This window comes from Tamandua tetradactyla, chromosome 7 (assembly GCF_023851605.1).
Source record: "Tamandua tetradactyla isolate mTamTet1 chromosome 7, mTamTet1.pri, whole genome shotgun sequence".
Taxonomy (NCBI): domain Eukaryota; kingdom Metazoa; phylum Chordata; class Mammalia; order Pilosa; family Myrmecophagidae; genus Tamandua; species Tamandua tetradactyla.
This window is the reverse complement of record NC_135333.1, coordinates 40,147,123-40,169,278: the sequence shown is the minus strand read 5'-3', so window position 1 is coordinate 40,169,278 and position 22,156 is coordinate 40,147,123. Positions and strand designations below refer to the sequence as shown.

The 22,156-nt window shown below is 38.2% G+C and overlaps 1 protein-coding gene across 1 annotated transcript in view; it reads right to left on the bottom strand.

Moving 5' to 3' along the window:
- ATXN10 (ataxin 10) overlaps positions 1–22,156 on the bottom strand; it is a 288,405-nt gene that overhangs the window by 215,649 nt on the left and 50,600 nt on the right. Inside the window, exons 2-3 of the mRNA XM_077169167.1 lie at positions 11,819–12,010; positions 6,507–6,589 (exon numbers count right to left, since the gene is read on the bottom strand). Coding sequence (XP_077025282.1) covers positions 6,507–6,589; positions 11,819–12,010 — 275 coding nt within the window. The remainder of the gene's footprint in view (positions 1–6,506; positions 6,590–11,818; positions 12,011–22,156) is intronic.

Below are 22,156 nucleotides of genomic sequence, written 5' to 3'. Positions count from 1 at the left end.
CAAGAGATTCCATGTTCTTCATTAGATAGAGGACATTTTTTAAAAGTTTGAGTACAGAACCTAGTTCCTGCAATCCTTTGTTATACTTAATAATTTTTTGCATTAAATGTTCTCTGTACAAAGTACAGTGTGGTTTTTAACTCCTGGTTGTACCTTGGCTGGGAAAGAGTGAACGGACAAATGGAAGGGAAAGAGAGCAGGAGAAGGGAGGAAGGAAAAGGGAGAGTCCAGTAGAATCAAGAGAAGATGGCATCTAGCCTTAGAAAATACTAAATAATAGCTAACTCAGTCAGGACCCAAGTCAGGCAAACAGAAGCCAAGCTAGTTATTTTTTTTCTTTTTCCCTCAGCTTTAGTTAAGTAAGGAACCAAATATTGTTTCCAACTTGACAACTTTTAACTTTTTTGGGGGGAGGGTGCATGTCCAGGAATCGAACCTGGGTCTCCCTCATAAAAGGCAAGCATTCTACCATTGAACCACCCATGCACCCAAACTAGTTATTTTAACAAAGAAAATTTAATATAAGGAATTGGTTAAACTGAAAAAGCAGCTCTGAGATCAAGGTTGTAAGAAAAAGCTGCCACCCTTAAGGCTGAAAGAGCAGCAAGAAGAGTTAGCTATGAGGACCCCAAGCCTTGAGGAACTCTGAAGAGCTGGAAGACAGGTCTGGAGCATGAGGGGCTCACTCCAGTGAGGGACACTGGGTGGCTGCTCCTGGCGCCTAAGTGTGGGCATGAGTGCAGGTGATGAGGCTTTAGGGGTAAGAGGGGTCTGAAACAGCTGCTGCTCCCCAGGATGAAATGCTGTTACTAAGGAAAAATTAATCAGGAACAAGTCCTTGTTTCCCTCCCTCCCATTCAGGCTCCCGCTAGTGCCCTCAACCAGCTGACCCCAACAGAGAGCAGAGCAGAAATGTCACCCACAGAGGCCCAGCCCCACAGCACAGAGCACAGAAGGGCACTAACGGGAGAGGCACCACACTAAGTGCTTTACATGGACTATCTTATTTAATTTTCACAATGAGGTAGATAGTATCTCAATTTTACAAGCAAGAAAATGGAGACAGAATGATTAAGGAAATTGCCCCAGGTCAAACAGCTAGTAAAGGGGCCAGTCAAAATTCAAACCAGGCAGCATAACTTAAAACCCAGAGTTCCTAAGGTACTATACCATCCTGAAGCCAACAGCTGGCCAGTTCACCCTGAGAGTGATGTGATGACTGTAATATTAAAATACGTCCTCAGGACACACACGCAAACTTAAAGGGCAGTGTCTGACCCAATCTCATACCAGCAGGGCCAAACTCCAGCACCATCTCTGGAGCCCATCCTGGGGGCCAGTGCCCGGGACTATCTGTTTGTTAACGCTTTTGTTTTTAAAACAGTTGGTGTAGGGGCCAGGGCAGTGCTCTAGGCAGAAGAAACATCGTGTGAAAAGACCTGGAGTGGAAAGCACTTCTGAGGAATTAACCACCAGCATGAATAGAGCATTGAGAAAAGAGTAAATAGGACAGAGGTAATAATACTACAAGTGGAATAACCAACATATTGAGTGTTTACTATGTGCTACCCACTGTGTTCTAACTGTATTATCTCATTTAATTTCCATATTATCTCATTTAATTCCCATAACAACCTAATGGGGTATTAATGTTATCCCCACTTTACGAATGAATGACCCAAGCTCAGCAAGGTCAGGTAACTTGTCCATGGTCATAAAGTCTGTGAGCCAAAAACCAGGATTAGCAAAAAGGAGACGATTCTTACTCCAGGATAGGAATCAAGGCAAAGCAAGGAAAGTAAAAGGTAACTAGAAAGTTTAAGCTGCAGTGAAAGATTTTGCCCAGCTTAAAGGAATTTCCACCAGGAAGCTGGAGGGACAAGAGGGCTACTGAAATTCCTTAAAATTTCAAGGTCTCTACTTTCTTAGAAAGGGGTGAGCCTGCTGACCCAGCCCCCAGTTCCCGTCCTTTGCCACTGCAGTTTCCCAGAATCTGTGCCCATTTAGTGACTGTGCCCAGTCCCTGGCTGTGTGCAAGACGGAAAGGCCAGAGTGCCCGTAAGGCCTAAAAAGGGCAAGGTGTGGAGTGTACCTGAGCTTATAACAGAAACTCAACAACTGGTTTTTTAAAAAGTTACAAAATTGTGGTTAAAAAATCAAAACATTTAATTTTTTTTTAAAGTATACAAAGAAAACAATGAGCCAAGAACTGCAAAACTGAATTAAGTTTAACTTTATAACCTCAAACTACAAGTACACATTCATACCCATACCTATACATACTGGAAAATGACCCCTGACCCCCCAAAAATAATTGTTTGAATTATATAGACAGAGTAATGATTATTTTTCTTCTTTCTACTTCTCTGAATTTCTGTAATGAAATAATATAACATTTATAATGGAAAAATAATAACTTCATTTTTATTCGGATAAGCCACAGTTACAAAAAAAGATATATGCTTCTACTGAATGTTTCAGAATATTAACACTCAAATCCTTTTAAAACTTAACACACAAAAAAGCAAACAATATAACTAAGTCTGAAAGCCAAGTGTCCCAACAATCCATCAAGAAACTAAAAATTAGTGTTCTGAATCAGAGCACAATTCTGGAAAGGAAAAGTTTAAAGATGTCCTAGAAACAATAAATGAAAACCCCAGACAGTACAAATGACAATTTACTTTTACCAAACAGGTTATCAACTGGTCTTTATGTAAATATTGCAAATGTTACAAAGCCTTGCAAAAATCCCAACATTATTTTTACAGATTAGAAAAGAATAAGGGCCAAAAACAACACCAATAACTCAATTAAAATAACTCATGCTTGTGTTTACATAAAATTTGATGAGCATTATATATTCGTCACACCACTGCAATTATTCCCTGAAAATAATACTCTAAATATTATTTTGGCAAAGTAATTACAGTTCTCAACTCAAGGGTGGTAACAAAAACCTGGCACAGAAACTCTGCTAAAAATCTACCTAGAATAAGATTCTCACAGAGAAACGGTCAAAAGATGGTACAGTATATAGGTGATTAAAGTAAAACTATACGACACCAAGAGTGACCCCTAAGATAAACCATGGACTTCAGTTAATAATATAACTATATAATAACGTGCCCTCAGCTGTAAAAATGTTACCAAACTAATGCAAAATGTTAGTAATAGGGAAAACTAGAGGGGAGAGAAATGGGGAAACTTTGTACTTTATGCAAACCTACAACTACTCTAATTAAAGCACAAAAAGAAAGTACAGGCACTTAGTTAGAAACCAGTATATTCTTTAAAAGATTATAACAGGTTTGAGCTAACATACTAGGAAAAAATTTTCAAGTTTTCATTGTTGAATCCAAATTCCATTGTTAAAATTTAAATAATTTCCCTATCTGCTTTTCTCAAGAAGGTGTTAAGAAGTATCACTTAACTTCTACTTTCTTTCTTGCCTCAGTAATACACTCTTGCCAACTATGCCCATAAACACAAATTCATCTACTTAAAATTGACACAACTGAAAATTAAATTAGCTAAATAAATGGAGGATGTTCCATGTTCATAGACTGGTAGACAATATTGTTAAGATGGCAATTCTCCCCCATGTATATTCAATATAATCCCTATCAAAATTCCACAGAATAGGAGAGAACTCTGGAAAAAAAAAAACACAACATATATTATATGATTCCATTTATAGGAAATGTCCAAGGATAGGCAAATCCATAAAGAAAGAAAGTAGACGGGTAGTTGCCCTTGTCTGGAAGGAAAGGAGAATGGGGAGTGACTGCTAATGGGTACAGGGTTTCTTTTTGGAATGATGAAATGTTCTGGAATTAGACAGTGGTGATGGCTGCATAACTGTGAATATACTAAAACCACTCAAATGTACACTTTAAAAGAGCAAATTCCATGGTATATGGATTATATCTCAATAAAGTTGTTATTTAAAACATGCACCATTAAGAAATAATATTCAAGAAATAATGTTTGTGAAAAGGCAATCCATGAGTAAATATTTATAAATCACAGCTGACAAAGGATTTATATCTAGAATATATAAAGATTCTCTCAACTCAATAAGAGGACATACAGCCCCATTAAAAAATGAGCAAATCATGAATAGTCACTTCATCAAAGAATACATACAAATGGCTAATAAGCACATGAAAAAATAGTCAACATCAACATAACAACTAAATGCAATGTGGTATCCTGGTTTGGACACTGGAAAAGAAAAAATGACATTAGTGAAAAACTGGTGAAATCTGAATAAAGACTGTAGTTTAATAATACAGTACCAATGTTACTTTCTTAATTTTTAAAAACACATACCATAGTTATGTAAGATGCTGACACCATGGGAAACTGCGTGATGGGTGTATACGAACTATTTGTACTCTCTTTACAAATTTTTTATAAATCTGAAATTATTTCAAAACAAAGTTTAAAGTTCAAAAAAAAAGCTGCCCAACATTATTAGACATTAGACAAATGCAAAGTTTTAAAGGCACAATGAGATTCCAGTTCACGCCCACTATGACAGCAGTTCTCAAAAAGATAGACAATAGCAAGCATTGATGAGGACGTGGAGAAACTGGAGTCCTCAGATGCAGGTGAGAAGGTAAAATGGTACAGCCCCATCAGCAAACAGTGTGGTAATTTTTTAGAGTTATACATCAAGACACCGCAAGACCCAATGAGTACCCTCAAAGGGATCTATCTGAGAGAAATGGAAACGTGTTCCCGCAAAGACCTATACATGAGGGATAAAAGAGAAAATGAGAAATGGACTGAGAGAGACATGGAGTCAGGAAGATTTTTTTTAATGGAAAATAGGAGAGCACATTATATACTGATGAAAATGATGGAGTAAAGAGGGAAAAACCAATGACATGAGATAGATAAAGGGTAATTTCGAGAGAAAGGTTCCTGAGTAGGCGAGCAAGGATGGAATCCAATGCACAAGTGGTGGTGGGGAGGGGGTTGGCTCTGCTCTAATAGTCATTTAATCACAGTATTTTGCATGGTACTTCCTCTTTGCTTCTTTATTTAGGAATACATCATTAAAAGAGAAACCTCCTTCTCACCACAGCTCTTCAGCTTCTGCCAGTGACACACTATCCACCACATCAGTATTTTCAGCAATTATAAAACGTAGTACATTCCGAACTTTCTTACTAAATTACCATTTCACATTCAGACATCAAAAATAGCTGCCGTTCCATACAACAGAGTAAAAGATGTCTCTTACTGCTGATTTTTAATTCCCCAACTTTGAGTAGTAAGGCTGCCATTTTATTATAAAATGTTACCAAAATTACCTCTTAAAACACTGTACAACCAAATTTTATACCCAAGCAATTTCTTGGAAATACTCAAGAAAATGATACTGCTGATCAAAAAGACTTAGAGCAAACACTTTGTGTGCAAACTCTTCGATGATATAATAAAAATTAATTACCCAAAGGGAGATTTCTAAATCAAAAAGAAGACCCAAAATCTTCACAAATGAGTTTAAAATGAAAACACTAAGAAATCACAGACTACATTAAATAGTAAATAAGAACTGAACCAAGCTGAGGAGCACATCTAACCCAGATAATTCCACCTATCTCGACTGTGTTTCAGCCTCTGTAACTGTGAAAAGAAACTATCACCTCTAGCTCCTCCCCTACCTACCAGCAGTAGCATGGGTATTAAAATGACATAAATATGTCTCATTTTATATAATAATTATAGGCATGAAGAACTGAATATAAATCAGTCTATAAATCAAATCATATTTTAAATACAGCAGATGACTGTCATTTAAAGGAAGAATTCACTGAATTATTTCATAAGATAGACTTTTTAAAATTTAACTTTTAATATATCAAGTTATAAACCTGAACATTTACATCAAGATTTTTTTATCATATGACTTCAGTGTACCCAATAAAGTATTTCAATTTCTTGGATAAGATCATATACTAAAACACTATTTTTAAATATTATATTAAGAAAATAAACCCTGCCCAAAGTAGTAATGTTGATACCAGAAGTGCAAGGACCAGAAACCTTAAAAAAAATCTAGGAAAGCTTCCTGACCTTCAAATTAAGAAGTTGGGTTTTTCTTTTAATCCCATATCAAGAGCCATTAGTAATCAGAGCTGTCTTCCTTTTCTCTCATCCTCCATATATGACTTATTCATCATATTTAGTGTCTGGTTCCCTCCACTGGAACATTAAGTTTCCTTAGGGCAGAGATTTCTGTCTGTTTTGGTCACTGTCTTGATCACACAGCCTAGATCAGAGCCTGTCACATTCATAAATATTGAAAGCGGGAGGAAAGAAAGTTGTTGCAACTTTCTTTTATGGCAATTCTTTAATATTTCTAAATTGACATTCACCTGTCTCATGAAATACAGAGCATTTACTTCCATGAATGATGTAACACTCAAAAGTACTGATCTTTAAACACTCTTCAAATATATAACTAGTCCATAAATAATACTGTATGTTACCTGTCAACAGGGAGTCCTGTTCCACTTGCAGTTCACGAAAAAGAAGAATCAAATCAACAGCAACACCAATCGTATCCAAATTTCTGTATCATATTTTGAAAGGGAAAAAAAGACAAAATTCAATACATTCTTTTTTTAAAAACTGCACTTCAAATGATGATTTAACGAATGGTGCTGAGACCATTGGTTAACAGCTCCTGTGTTCCTGGGGGAGGCTGCGGCCACGTCCTAATCCTCAAAACCTGTGCATGTGTTACCTTACGTGGCAACTGGGAATTAAAAAGTGGAATTAAGTTCAGGACCCTGAAAAGGAAAGATGATACTGAATTATCTGGGTATGACCAATGTCAACACAAAAGTACTGCTAAGAGGCATGCAGGAGGGTCAGAACTGGGGGAAGGAGAGGTGATGATGGAAGGAGAGTGACAATGGAAGCAGAGGCTGGAGTGATGTCACTGCTGCGGGGACGCAGATATAGTCCAAGGACTGCAGGCAGCCTCTGGAAGCTGAAGGGAGAGGAAGTGGCCCATCCCTCAACCCTCTGGAAGAAGTACAGCCTGTCAACCCATTTTAGACTCTGGAACTCCAGAACTGTAAGACAATAAGTTTGTGTTGTTTTAAGCCACTAGGTTTGTGGTTAATTTGCTATAGAAAAAATAGGAAACTAATACAGATTTTGGAACCAGAAGTGGGGTGCTGGTGGAACAAATACCTAACAATGTGGAAGTGGCTTTGGAATTGAAAAGTTGGCAGAGGCTGGAAGAATTCTGAGGAGCATAACAAGAAAGCCTAGACTGCCTTGAAAAGACTGTTGGAAGAAATATGGACACTGCGCACACACTGCCAGTAAGGGTTCAGAAGGAAACAAGAAGTGCATTAGTGGAAACTGGAGAAAAGAGATCCTTCTTATATAGTGGTGCAAAGCTTAGCTGAATTGTTTCAGTTAGGTGGAACTCAAAACATGGAAATGATTAACTTGGGTATTTAGCTGAGGAGATTTCCAAATAAATGAAGGTATATAATACAGGTTTCTCCTTGCTGCTTATATAAGAAAATACAAGAGGAAAGAGATCAATCAAGGGAAAAACTGTTACTTAAAAAGAACCAGGTCAAAAAAAAAAGGGACCAAGTCTTGATGATATGGGAAATTCTTTGGCAAAAGATGCTAAAACTAGAAAATTCATGGTCAAAAAAGCATGGTCTGGAGAGAGAGCTAAAGGTGTGACTGAACAACTTTTCGGTAATGAAGGATCAAAAGGCCAGCACTTGTGCCACAGAGGGAAGGCCCTGGCTCATAGGTTTCCCTCAGACTTCTCAGCCAAGGCCAGGAATAGACAGGGCCTCATTCAAGAAAGGTCTGTGAAGGACCCTCTTGTCTAAAGATGTGAATCTCCATGAGATACACAAGGGACCCACGTGGTCTTTGAAAATGTCATAGCAGAAGCACTGCCGGCTTGGACTGAAAGGGACAAAGAAAGGAAGGAATAAAAAGAGGCTGTCAAACTCCCAAATTTCTACAGACAAAAAAATAGGCTGATAAAATTACTCAGCTGCAAAATGTGCTACCCTTCAAGAAAAAGGGAGCAATGACTCTGAAGGCAGAGCCACAAGCCACAGATATTATTCCAGGCCTGAAAACTGAATCAGGTTTGCCTAAATGAATTTCAAAGCTGTTTGGGACAGATGGCTTCTCTTCCTTCCATTTTCTCTCCTCTTGAAAGGGAATACCTCTCTCTACTTGTTATGCTCTGCCTATCCCACCATTACATTTTTAGGAGCAGACAACTTGTATTCTAGCTTCACTAGGCCCACAGATAGACATTTTGGCCCAGGATGGATCATACCCAGAGTCTCACCCATAATAATTTAGATGATTCACATGATGACATTTGGGACTTTTGTGCTGTTGAGACTTAGAAGAGATTTTGGCTTCAGTTGACATTGACATGGGTTAAAAATTTTGTAGACCTTGGGTCAATCTATTTTACAAGTGGCACAGTCATGAATCTTTGGGAACCAGAGGGAAGACTACGGTCAGCTGAATAATGGCTCCCCAAAGATGCCCACATCCTAATTCCTATAACATGTGAATATGCCACCTTACTAGGCAAAAGAAGCTTTTAAATGTGACTAAGTTAAAAAGCTTGAGATAAAGAGATTATCCTGGACTGGCTGGTTGGGCCTAATTTCCACTGTTTTAAGGTATTGAATTTGGGGTAAACTGTTAGAGTCACAAACAGGACATTAATCAATTTCCAACCTTCTTCACTTCTCAAGATGAATCAGAATCAAACCAAGACGTTCAATCCTAATAAGGCTCTTGATCTTAACGGGTCAAATTCTAGGAGCCTGTGTTAAGGCCCAGTGCTAAAAGAAGTTGCTTTCAGAGGGCAAGGGTTGGTGTGTGCATGGCTAGGGTCCTGTCTCTTCCCAAAGGCAGGTGGTCAGAGAGTCACTGCTCTTTCTCTCTTCTTCCATGCATAAGCTAATGCAAAAAAGTGACTCAGCACCCACCTCCCAGGAAAGAAGAGGCCATATCTACCTCTCTCTTTCTTCCCACTCTTGCTTCTACACATACATATGATTACTGGAAAGTAAATAGGCCTATGTGTTTCAGTATGGCTGATGAGCTAAGAATGGTTTTATATATTTTTAAATGATTGAAAAAAGGTCAGATGAATTTTGAATGTGACCCATGAATATTTTATGCAAACTTCAGTTCCATAAATAAAATTGTATTGGGAATACAGCAGTGCCCATTCATTCACATATTGTCCAAGGTTGCTCTACTGCTAAGAGTTGACAAAATGCAGCAGAGATCACATGGCCCTCGAAGCTTAATATATTTAACTTGGCGCTTTACCAAAGAAGTATACTGACCCTTATATTAAGGGTTATAGTTACATGCTTTAAAGAACTGTCTTTGGTATTTCCCAAAATCATGTGACTCAGATTTTTGGCTTTGCCCTATTACACCCCATTATATATCTACTTAGGAAAATGCAACCCTAAGACACCCAAAGTGCAACAGTCAGGCCAAAGACACCAAAGACCTGGGCCTTAAGGCCTCAGCCCTGTCGACTAACTCTTTAATATAAAACCTAAAATAAATAACAGAAAAATATATATTGGTTGCAATCTGAATCTTGACTGGCTCAGAAATACTGGCTTTAGTTAAGGCTGGCCACAAAGTCCTTACTTAGCTAAAATCCTTGTTGCATTTCTGACTAGAAAATGCTTTTTCCAGGAGTCAATGCCCTAAATGGCTGGAATCTGCCTTTGAAAATCAACAGTGCATCATAATACAATCCTAGAAGGTAAAAGGCAGAAAAATCAACACCCTTAAATGTTCATTTCAGCCTAACCATAAATTGCATGGAACAAGAAAGACACCACTACTACACAAAGCACTGTTCTGGCCTTGATGGCCCTGCTAGAAGATAGGGGATGCAAGAAAGGTTAACATGGTGAGATTGGGATTGAAAGAACAAATTTTATTTGCCATCATATTTATTTTTGTAATTTTTCAAAATTTTTAGTTTTCATATATTACTTCTGCAACCAAAATAAGTAAATACAAATAAATTGCTTTAAAACAAAGTTAAGATTATCATAAACTTTTATTCCACTCTCATTACTGAGGCATAGACAGAAACACTTCATATTTACTGAGCACACCATGTGCCCAAGCATCGTGCGCGTATTTACATAAGTAATCTCATTTAAACCTCACAACAATCCTGTGCAAAAGGCAATGTTTATCCTATGCCCTATTTCACAGATGTGAAAACTGATGACCAGAAAGACTAACCAGCCTGTCCAGGGTCACATAGATACTTAGGGATGGAGCAGTTGTACACATCCAGGGCCACTGCGTATGTCTCAGGATAGTTAAGGCTGACAGCTTAGGCTTTAGAGTCAGATAGATGAGAGGTAGACAGACCATTCCAAGGCTTATCACTTACCAAATGAATGACTCTTGGGAAGAATTTAACCTCTCCATGTCATGGTTCCTTCTTTTGTGAAAAATGGAAAAAGAGCAGCATAACGATTTCATAGGTTTGTTCCAAGGATTAAACAAGATACTGCAAGTAAAGCCTCTGGGACAAAGCTCACTGCTTAGGATGGGCTCATCAAATGCTCCCTTCCTCCTTCACTGAGGTCAGCTAAGCACAAAAATATGCATGCCAGCACACAGTCAAGTCTGTTCTAAGGTCTCCTTTTCCTCCCCCCATTGCCTCTCTCCACGGGAAAAATAAGCAATCCTTCTGGCTCCTTGCTACTAACAAATAAGCAACAGTCAAAAAATATTAACTAGTATCATGAAAATTATCCTTGTTCTATGCATTTGTCTGCAAATGGATGGATGGCAGGTTCAGCCTAGTACTGAAGTCAAACAACCCCAGTATTTTTTTTGCTTCCTTTTGATCCTAAAAATCTCATTAATCATACCCAAGCCTCAGGTACAAGACTGTCCAGGCAGCAAAGAGAGTCCCTCAAGTGGCTTCTAGACGAGCCCAACGCACCCATCACCACAGTGACAGGGAGGCCTGGAGGCTCTGTCAACATTCAAGTGTAGGAAAGTTAAGGGAAGCATCCTCTTTGTGGCTTCTAAATTCTTCTCAAGATAAAATCTTCAAAAATAAGCAGATTCCCTAAAATCAGAGAGGAAAGGGTTCAGGGAGCAAACGATAACATGGAAAAGAAAAAATAGCACTAGACAGCTCTGTTGCTCATTTCTTAACTACCTTTAAAAATGTACCCATTGTAAGAGAGGTAGAAGTAAAGCTTGGAACTTCCCACAATCCGAAGAAAGGGTAGGTCACCTTATACATTTATTAAACATATTCCTTGCTCAAAATAAACACATGAATAATAGTCAAAACACTAAGAACTAATAATAATAATAACGCCCAGAACTTAGTATGCATTTAAGCAGGCAGAATCTAGATTAAAGAATCAAAATCAAGGTCAAATCAATGTGTTAGGTACAAAACCAAATACTTTAAAATACATATACCCAGTGCTGCCCATGCAAAAAAAAAGCACATATAAATACAAATAAGAAATCCAAATAACCCCTAATGCTAAACACACTAGTATAAATTGTAACATCATATACTGATCTAAGAGTCTCTCAGGCACAAGATGTGAAGTAGACTCCTCTGGAGATGGAAAGGACAGTCATATAATGACAACAGGTGATACTATCATGCTCAGGTAAAACAACAATTTCTAACAGGTAAAACAACAAGACAGAACCAGCATGCACATATATAAAGAAATACAAGCAAAAATATTTGTGTAACTACCTGATTGAATTCTGGTTCGCAGAACACTCTATACAAGCATTTCGGAGACACCTGAAGCATTCTGTTATTAACTGCAAACTGGAGGCCAGATGCTCCACTTGGGATGAATCTCTGCAGGCCAGTTCAACATCATGAGAAGCTTTCTTTAAGATATCCAGTACTCTTTGGAAGATAGTTCTGGGTGCTGTTTCTCTAAAGGAAGATAAAATTGTTACTAACCAGAAAAAAAGGCAACCTAACTTCTGAATGTCTTATTCAGAAAACCACTTGCTTGCACCTACTTCTGTGGGGAGGTGGGTTGGGCTGGGCAAAGTTCCAGCTCCTTCATTTACAAAAGCAAAGAGCCACAGCCACTGAGTGCTTTCTGTATACCACCCACTGTTCCTATCCCTTTCCATGTATTGTCTCATTTAATCTTTGCAATAACATTTATAGTGCCAAAACTTTCATCTCCATTTTACAGATGAGATAACTGAGGTAGAGAGAAGTTTCAGTAACTTGCCCACATCTGGCTCCACTGATAATGGCAGAGCCACAATTCAAACTCAAGCCCTCTGAACTTCAGTGTTCCACTTCCTATGATGACTGAAATCCCACCTGTTCTGAATCAGAGCAGAGCACCTGCAGTTCACATTCTAGACAGAGAATAGAGCCTTGTCCTCTGTCACCTAGTATGTGCCTGAACACCAGGAAGAAAGAGAAAACTGTGCTCTTCTCTCAGGGTCCCTCGTTTTTCCACATGCCTCTCTCAGGCCAGGAGCAGCACCTGCACACTACAGTATTCCAGAGCAATGAAGATAAGAATTTTTGCATACAGCATTGCACCTACATGCAAGCCAACTTCCTCATTCCATGACCAGTGCCCCCTGCCCCAAAAAAGGCATTCTGTTTTAATGTTAGAAGAAAAAATGCTGTGGGACAATTCAAAAGATTCCTACAGATAATTCTGACCATATGGATTTTCTCCTTTTGCTCTCATTGTAGAACCTGAGCATGGTATAATATCCAACTCCACACACCCACGTTTTATCCTGGGTGAAGCCAGACCATCAGGGAGCTATGCATTTATCCAGAATAGTTTCTGCAACTGCTCAGGTCAGAAGGCCCCTTTGTGAGGAGCTCCTTTCTGAAGGTTCATGGGCTCAGTACTACGAGCACTGGTACTCCAAGAGGCATGGTTTTATCTAATGAATAGTCGATATAAATCACACTACTTACCACATTTCCCTCTCTGCCTGGGCCTTTGATAAGCCTGGAGTCAAATTTATGAACAATCGGAATCCTACAACCTGACTTTAAATAGGAACCTTATTTTTCCTATCCAGCTTTTCCCTTTTCCCCAATTACTTCACTTACCTATATTATTGTATTATATTTAAGATACCTCAAATCTAGTTTTGGAAGGAGGCAGAGTATAAATTAACTAATTACAAGTTATGAAAGCAGACATGAAATAAAATAATGTGCCATTTCCACTTGGCCAGCCCCTCTAAATTTGGATCATGATCTTTGACTCCTTGTCTCAGTGATCAAGTGGCGAAACAAAAAAGAGAAGGCTTACAGGGATAGCTTTAATGCCGCCTTGACAACCATATGAAAGAACTATGGATGTAAACCATTTTTAGTGAAAATTCTGCAAAAAGAACATTCCCTGACACCCTCAAGAGCTTAATTACAATACATTATTACCATATTACAAACATTAGGATACTAAGAAAAAATCCAACAGCTTAAAACACTGCAAAGAATGCCAAGAAGGATCACAATTCCTATGACAAAGAATAAATCTTATCACCTCTCTCCACCCAATCTACATGAAGTTTTTTTTTTTTTTATTTATTTATTTATTTATTTTTTATTAATTAAAAAAAGAATTAACAAAACAATTAGAAATCATTCCAATCTACATGTACAATCAGTAATTCTTAATAACATCACATAGTTGCATATTCATCATTTCTTAGTACATTTGCATCGATTTAGAAAAAGAAATAAAAAGACAACAGAATAAGAATTAAAACAATAATAGAAAGAAAAAAAACAAAAAAAACAAAAACAAAAAACCTATACCTCACATGCAGCTTCATTCAGTGTTTTAACATAATTGCATTACAATTGGGTAGTATTGTGCTGTCCATTTCTGAGTTTTTATATCCAGTCCCGTTGTACAGTCTGTATCCCTTCAGCTCCAATTATCCCTTCTCTCTTTTTTTTTTTTTAATTAACGGAAAAAAAGAAATTAACCCAACATTTAGAGATCATACCATTCTACACATGCAATCATTAATTCTTAACATCATCACATAGATGCATGATCATCATTTCTTAGTACATTTGCATTGGTTTAGAAGAACTAGCAACATAACCGAAAAAGATATAGAATGTTAATATAGAGAAAAAAATAAAAGTAATAATAGTAAAATCAAAACAAAACAACACAAAACAAAACAAAAACCTATAGCTCAGATGCAGCTTCATTCAGTGTTTTAACATGATTACTTTACAATTAGGTATTATTGTGCTGTCCATTTTTGAGTTTTTGTATCTAGTCCTGTTGCACAGTCTGTATCCCTTCAGCATCAATTACCCATTGTCTTACCCTGTTTCTAACTCCTGCTGAACTCTGTTACCAATGACATATTTCAAGTTTATTCTCGAATGTCCGTTCACATCAGTGGGACCATACAGTATTTGTCCTTTAGTTTTTGGCTGGATTCACTCAGCATAATATTCTCTAGGTCCATCCATGTTATTACATGGTTCATAAGTTTATCTTGTCTTAAAGCTGCATAATATTCCATCGTATGTATATACCACAGTTTGTTTAGCCACTCTTCTGTTGATGGAGATTTTGGCTGTTTCCATCTCTTTGCAATTGTAAATAATGCTGCTATAAACATTGGTGTGCAAATGTCCGTTTGTGTCTTTGCCCTTAAGTCCTTTGAGTAGATACCTAGCAATGGTATTGCTGGGTCGTATGGCAGTTCTATATTCAGCTTTTTGAGGAACCGCCAAACTGCCTTCCACAGTGGTTGCACCCTTTGACATTCCCACCAACAGTGGATAAGTGTGCCTCTTTTTCCGCATCCTCTCCAGCATTTGTCATTTTCTGTTTTGTTGATAATGGCCATTCTGGTGGGTGTGAGATGATATCTCATTGTGGTTTTGATTTGCATTTCTCTAATGGCCAGGGACATTGAGCATCTCTTCATGTGCCTCTTGGCCATCCGTATTTCCTCTTCTGAGAGGTGTCTGTTCAAGTCTTTTTCCCATTTTGTAATTGGGTTGGCTGTCTTTTTGTTGTTGAGATGAACAATCTCTTTATAAATTCTGGATACTAGACCTTTATGATATATCATTTCCAAATATTGTCTCCCATTGTGAAGGCTGTCTTTCTACTTTCTTGATGAAGTTCTTTGATGCACAAAAGTGTTTAATTTTGAGGAGTTCCCATTTATTTATTTCCTTCTTCAGTGCTCTTGCTTTAGGTTTAAGGTCCATAAAACCGCCTCCAGTTGTAAGATCCATAAGATATCTCCCAACATTTTCCTCTAACTGTTTTATGGTCTTAGACCTAATGTTTAGATCTTTGATCCATTTTGAGTTAACTTTTGTATAGGTTGTGAGAGATGGGTCTTCTTTCATTCTTTTGCATATGGATATCCAGTTCTCTAGGCACCATTTATTGAAGAGACTGCTCTGTCCCAGGTGAGTTGGCTTGACTGCCTTATCAAAGATCAAATGTCCATAGATGAGAGGGTCTATATCTGAGCACTCTATTCGATTCCATTGGTCGATATATCTATCTTTATGCCAATACCATGCTGTTTTGACCACTGTGGCTTCATAATATGCCTTAAAGTCAGGCAGTGCAAGACCTCCAGCTTCGTTTTTTTTCCTCAAGATGTTTTTAGCAATTCGGGGCACCCTGCCCTTCCAGATAAATTTGCTTATTGGTTTTTCTATTTCTGAAAAATAAGTTGTTGGGATTTTGATTGGTATTGCATTGAATCTGTAAATCAATTTAGGTAGGATTGACATCTTAACTATATTTAGTCTTCCAATCCATGAACACGGTATGCCCTTCCATCTATTTAGGTCTTCTGTGATTTCTTTTAGCAGTTTTTTGTAGTTTTCTTTATATAGGTTTTTTGTCTCTTTAGTTAAATTTATTCCTAGGTATTTTATTCTTTTAGTTGCAATTGTAAATGGGATTCGTTTCTTGATTTCCCCCTCAGCTTGTTCATTACTAGTGTATAGAAATGCTACAGATTTTTGAATGTTGATCTTGTAACCTGCTACTTTGCTGTACTCATTTATTAGCTCTAGTAGTTTAGTTGTGGATTTTTCCGGGTTTTCGACGTATAGTATCATATCGTCTGCAAACAGTGATAGTTTTACTTCTTCCTTTCCAATTTTGATGCCTTGTATTTCTTTTTCTTGTCTAATTGCTCTGGCTAGAACCTCCAACACAATGTTGAATAATAGTGGTGATAGTGGACATCCTTGTCTTGTTCCTGATCTTAGGGGGAAAGTTTTCAATTTTTCCCCATTGAGGATGATATTAGCTGTGGGTTTTTCATATATTCCCTCTATCATTTTAAGGAAGTTCCCTTGTATTCCTATCTTTTGAAGTGTTTTCAACAGGAAAGGATGTTGAATCTTGTCGAATGCCTTCTCTGCATCAATTGAGATGATCATGTGATTTTTCTGCTTTGATTTGTTGATATGGTGTATTACATTAATTGATTTTCTTATGTTGAACCATCCTTGCATACCTGGGATGAATCCTACTTGGTCATGATGTATAATTCTTTTAATGTGCTGTTGGATACGATTTGCTAGAATTTTATTGAGGATTTTTGCATCTGTATTCATTAGAGAGATTGGTCTGTAGTTTTCTTTTTTTGTAATATCTTTGCCTGGTTTTGGTATGAGGGTGATGTTGGCTTCATAGAATGAATTAGGTAGTTTTCCCTCCACTTCGATTTTTTTGAAGAGTTTGAAGAGAATTGGTGCTAATTCTTTCTGGAACGTTTGGTAGAATTCACATGTGAAGCCATCTGGTCCTGGACTTTTCTTTTTAGGAAGCTTTTGAATGACTAATTCAATTTCTTTACTTGTGATTGGTTTGTTGAGGTCATCTATGTCTTCTTGAGTCAAAGTTGGTTGTTCATGTCTTTCCAGGAACCCGTCCATTTCCTCTAAATTGTTGTATTTATTAGCATAAAGTTGTTCATAGTATCCTGTTATTACCTCCTTTATTTCTGTGAGGTCAGTAGTTATGTCTCCTCTTCCATTTCTGATCTTATTTATTTGCATCCTCTCTCTTCTTCTTTTTGTCAATCTTGCTAAGGGCCCATCAATCTTATTGATTTTCTCATAGAACCAACTTCTGGCCTTATTGATATTCTCTATTGTTTTCATGTTTTCAATTTCATTTATTTGTGCTCTAATCTTTGTTATTTCTTTCCTTTTGCTTGCTTTGGGGTTAGCTTGCTGTTCTTTCTCCAGTTCTTCCAAATGGATAGTTAATTCCTGAATTTTTGCCTTTTCTTCTTTTCTGATATAGGCATTTAGAGCAATAAATTTCCCTCTTAGCACTGCCTTTGCTGCGTCCCATAAGTTTTGATATGTTGTGTTTTCATTTTCATTCGCCTCGAGGTATTTGCTAATTTCCCTTGCAATTTCTTCTTTGACCCAGTCGTTGTTTAGGAGTGTGTTGTTGAGCCTCCACGTATTTGTGAATTTTCTGGCACTCTGCCTATTATTGATTTCCAACATCATTCCTTTATGGTCCGAGAAAGTGTTGTGTAAGATTTCAATCTTTTTAAATTTGTTAAGACTTGCTTTGTGACCCAGCATATGGTCTATCTTTGAGAATGATCCATGAGCACTTGAGAAAAAGGTGTATCCTGCTGTTGTGGGATGTAATGTCCTATAAATGTCTATTAAGTCTAGTTCATTTATAGTAATATTCAGATTCTCTATTTCTTTGTTGATCCTCTGTCTAGATGTTCTGTCCCTTGATGAGAGTGGTGAGTTGAAGTCTCCAACTATTATGGTATATGAGTCTATTTCCCTTTTCAATGTTTGCAGTATATTCCTCACGTATTTTGGGGCATTCTGATTCGGTGCGTAAATATTTATGATTGTTATGTCTTCTTGTTTAATTGTTCCTTTTATTAGTATATAGTGTCCTTCTTTGTCTCTTTTAACTGTTTTACATTTGAAGTCTAATTTGTTGGATATTAGTATAGCCACTCCTGCTCTTTTCTGGTTGTTATTTGCATGAAATATCTTTTCCCAACCTTTCACTTTCAACCTATGTTTATCTTTGGGTCTAAGATGTGTTTCCTGTAGACAGCATATAGAAGGATCCTGTTTTTTAATCCATTCTGCCAATCTATGTCTTTTGATTGGGGAATTCAGTCCATTGACATTTAGTGTTATTACTGTTTGGATAATATTTTCCTCTAACATTTTGCCTTTTGTATTATATATATCATATCTGATTTTCCTTCTTTCTACACTCTTTTCCATATCTCTCTCTTCTGTCTTTTTGTATCTGACTCTAGTGCTCCCTTTAGTATTTCTTGCAGAGCTGGTCTCTTGGTCACAAATTCTTTCAGTGACTTTTTGTCTGAGAATGTTTTAATTTCTCCCTCATTTTTGAAGGATAATTTTGCTGGATATAGGAGTCTTGGTTGGCAGTTTTTCTCTTTTAGTATTTTAAATATATCATCCCACTGTCTTCTAGCTTCCATGGTTTCTGCTGAGAAATCTACACAAAATCTTATTGGGTTTCCCTTGTATGTCATGGATTGTTTTTCTCTTGCTGCTTTCAAGATCTTCTCTTTCTCTTTGACCTCTGACATTCTAACTAGTAAGTGTCTTGGAGAACGCCTATTTGGGTCTAATCTCTTTGGGGTGCGCTGCACTTCTTGGATCTGTAATTTTAGGTCTTTCATAAGAGTTGGGAAATTTTCAGTGATAATTTCTTCCATTAGTTTTTCTCCTCCTTTTCCCTTCTCTTCTCCTTCTGGGACACCCACAACACGTATATTTGTGCGGTTCATATTGTCCTTGAGTTCCCTGATACCCTGTTCAAATTTTTCCATTCTTTTCCCTATAGTTTCTGTTTCTTTTTGGAATTCAGATGTTCCATCCTCCAAATCACTAATTCTATCTTCTGTCTCTTTAAATCTATCATTGTAGCTATCCATTATTTTTTCTATGTTTGCTACTTTATCCTTCACTTCCATAAGTTCTGCGATTTGTTTTTTCAGTTTTTCTATTTCTTCTTTATGTTCAGCCCATGTCCTCTTCATGTCCTCCCTCAATTTATCGATTTCATTTTTGAAGAGGTTTTCCATTTCTGTTCGTATATTCAGCATTAGTTGTCTCAGCTCTTGTGTCTCATTTGAGCTATTGGTTTGTTCCTTTGACTGAGCCATATTCTCAATCTTTTGAGCGTGGACAGTTATCTTCTGCTGCTGGCGTCTGGGCATTTATTCAGATTTCTCTTGGTGTTGGACCCAGCAAGGTTGTAATATTTTTCTGTGAAATCTCTGGGTTCTGTTTTTCTTATCCTGCCCAGTAGGTGGCGCTCGTGGCACACGTTTGTCTGCGGGTCCCACCAGTAAAAGGTGCTGTGGGACCTTAAACTTTGGAAAACTCTCGCCGTCCTGGGGGTTCGCTAGCCGAAACGGCTTGAGCCGGCCCGGGGTCCGAACGCAGGGAGGGTTGCTGGTCGCCGCAGCCAGGGAAAGAGCCCGTCCGAATTTCCTAGTCGGCCCTGGGCAACAAGCGTGGCGGGAGGGCGCCAGCGGCAGCGGCCCGCCCGAGAGAGTGCACGTTCCCCGGGAGTCACGGGTTTGGAAGGGGCCTCCCCCACCCGTCACCGTTCTCCGCGGCCTGGGGGTTTCCGATCCAATTCTCTCAGTTGGTCCGGGGGCTGCGCGTGGTATGGGCGCCAGCTGTCTTTGTTTCAGGGGACCGCCTCTCCAATTCTCCCAGCCGGCCCGGGAAGGGGGAAGGGAGTAACTCCGGCCGCTTGCCACCCCGCCCGGTAAGGCCCGCGCGCCTCGGCGATCTCACCCGAGCTGCTTCTCTCAGCCAGCCAGCCGTTCCAGGATGGGGTACGCTGTCTTTTTTATCTCTGTTGTGGCTTTGGGCGCTTTCTGTATCGTTTCTACTCCCCTAGTAGGTGTCCTGGAGAAGAAACTAAGATCCGCGCGTCTTACTAAGCCGCCATCTTCCAGGAAGTCCTACATGAAGTTTTGATCACATTTATTATTTAATCTTACAGTCAAAAGTAAAGCTCTGACAATGCGACTAGTCTACAATAATGCCTGTTTTTTCTTTCTGTTTTTTCTAAGATGGCTAAGAAATATGTATTTAGGCCTATGATAAATAAGTCAATATGATTTCCTTCAGCCTATCTGCTGCACTTTACATCTCACTCAGGGGACTCCCTCCCCACTATGAACAGTCTTACTTGAAATCAGTCTTACTTGAAACAGTCACTCCTTGAAATCTTAACATCTGTTTTACCCACAAATGATATCCAGCACAGCAAGAGCTCTGGAATCAAAACTATGGTAGACTAAGCAAGATAGAAGAAAAGTACTTGTCTGAGGAAAATTGGACAATTGATATGCTGAACATACAACAGTAGGTTTGTGAACTATCCTGTGAATATGTTCCAATGTTACTTAACATGTTCATTTGTCATATATGCACCATGACTTTACCCTTTATCATACTTTTAACTAAAAGAAAAATGTTTAACTGAGCTAAGGCCAATCAAAAGATTCCTAAAATCCAAGTAACTATTAACAGTTACTAAAGAGTAATCATGGTGGAATCTAGCAGATGCACAGTAATTAGTGTTTGCAATATGAACAGACAATAATTGAGGATTATGCTGTCATTGGCTCTCCCCAGATTGCACAACCATGGATTCCTGAGAGTACCGAGCACTTTCAATCCTGCCTCTTTGCTCAAACCTAACACTCCATCTAAGTCCCTTTCCACACCATCCCGACCCCAGTCTCTTCTGCCTCCTTCTAGGCCTTAATGGAAAATCACAGCTCTGAGGAGCCCCCTCCCCAATTCCAGGCAGAATGGCTCCCATTAACATGCCCAAGGGAGCTGGGTTCCTAAGACCAGAGCAACCCCTCCCCATATCCAAGCACGTTCACTTATCCTGCCTATCTCCCTAGAGAGACGCTGAGCCCCTGAAAAGTAGACTATCTTATTCTTTCTGCATCGCTAGGGCCCAGAATTGGCATTCAGTAACTGCATCTGTTCAAGTTTAAAACAGTGACAAGAGTATTCACACACCCTGAATGGCTTCTGACCACATCAGCTTGGTTATATCACCCAAAAGCTTACTGGGCATGTTCCCTGAGCCAGGCACCAGCCCACTGTGAGCTGTGAAACTGCACCCTAAAGCAGCAGTGAATGAAGGGAAATACGAGGTGTCCATTCAACTCTTCCACTGTCACTAGGAAATCTACTTATACAGGACTCAGAAACTTGAAAAGTAGTCATGTTTTAAGATGTAGATATCATGTAGACATCTTAGATTGATATTTAATAAAAAATCCAATTTCTCCTTTCCTAAAAAATCAAACAATGGCTAAATTTGCGGCAGGGGGAGAGGGGGAAGAGCTGTAATTCAATTAGATATATTTTAAATTTCTTGAGAACAGACCATATCTTGGATGTCTGCAAGCCTCTATAAAGGCCAGAAGAAAACCTTTTCCTCAAGAGCTGTATAATAAATAACTGTAGATTCTACTCAATATTTTTAAACAATATGATACACTAATGACTTTTATCAGATGAGGACAAGAAAGATTTTTTCAAAAACAGTAATACTATGAAAACATTTAACTCCCTTACCTTCTCTATAGCCTTGAAAGAAAACTATTTGGCATTATAGATCCAAAGCAACCCTAATTGACTCCATCTGCAAATACTATGCTCTCTGTCAAAACTACAGTTAAATATGTGTAATGATTTAACGGCAATGAAATAGTTAAGAACCGTCAATCCTTCCTATGTTCCAAAGGTGATTAATAATAATTGCTGTCAATTTCTGCTTTAACCAAACTAACAAAAATATTCACAAAGCTTTAAAAAGCTTAGCTACTTCATTCACAGAAGGCAGAAAGGACTTACAAGGACAATTAAAATTCAACCGTTAGACATTCCTATTAGATAGGAATGCATACCCTGAAGACAACGTATAAATGAAATGTTACATTACAGGAAAAAAAAATCTTTTGACTTATACAAAAGGTAGAATTTCATTTCCTTCAAGTTTGG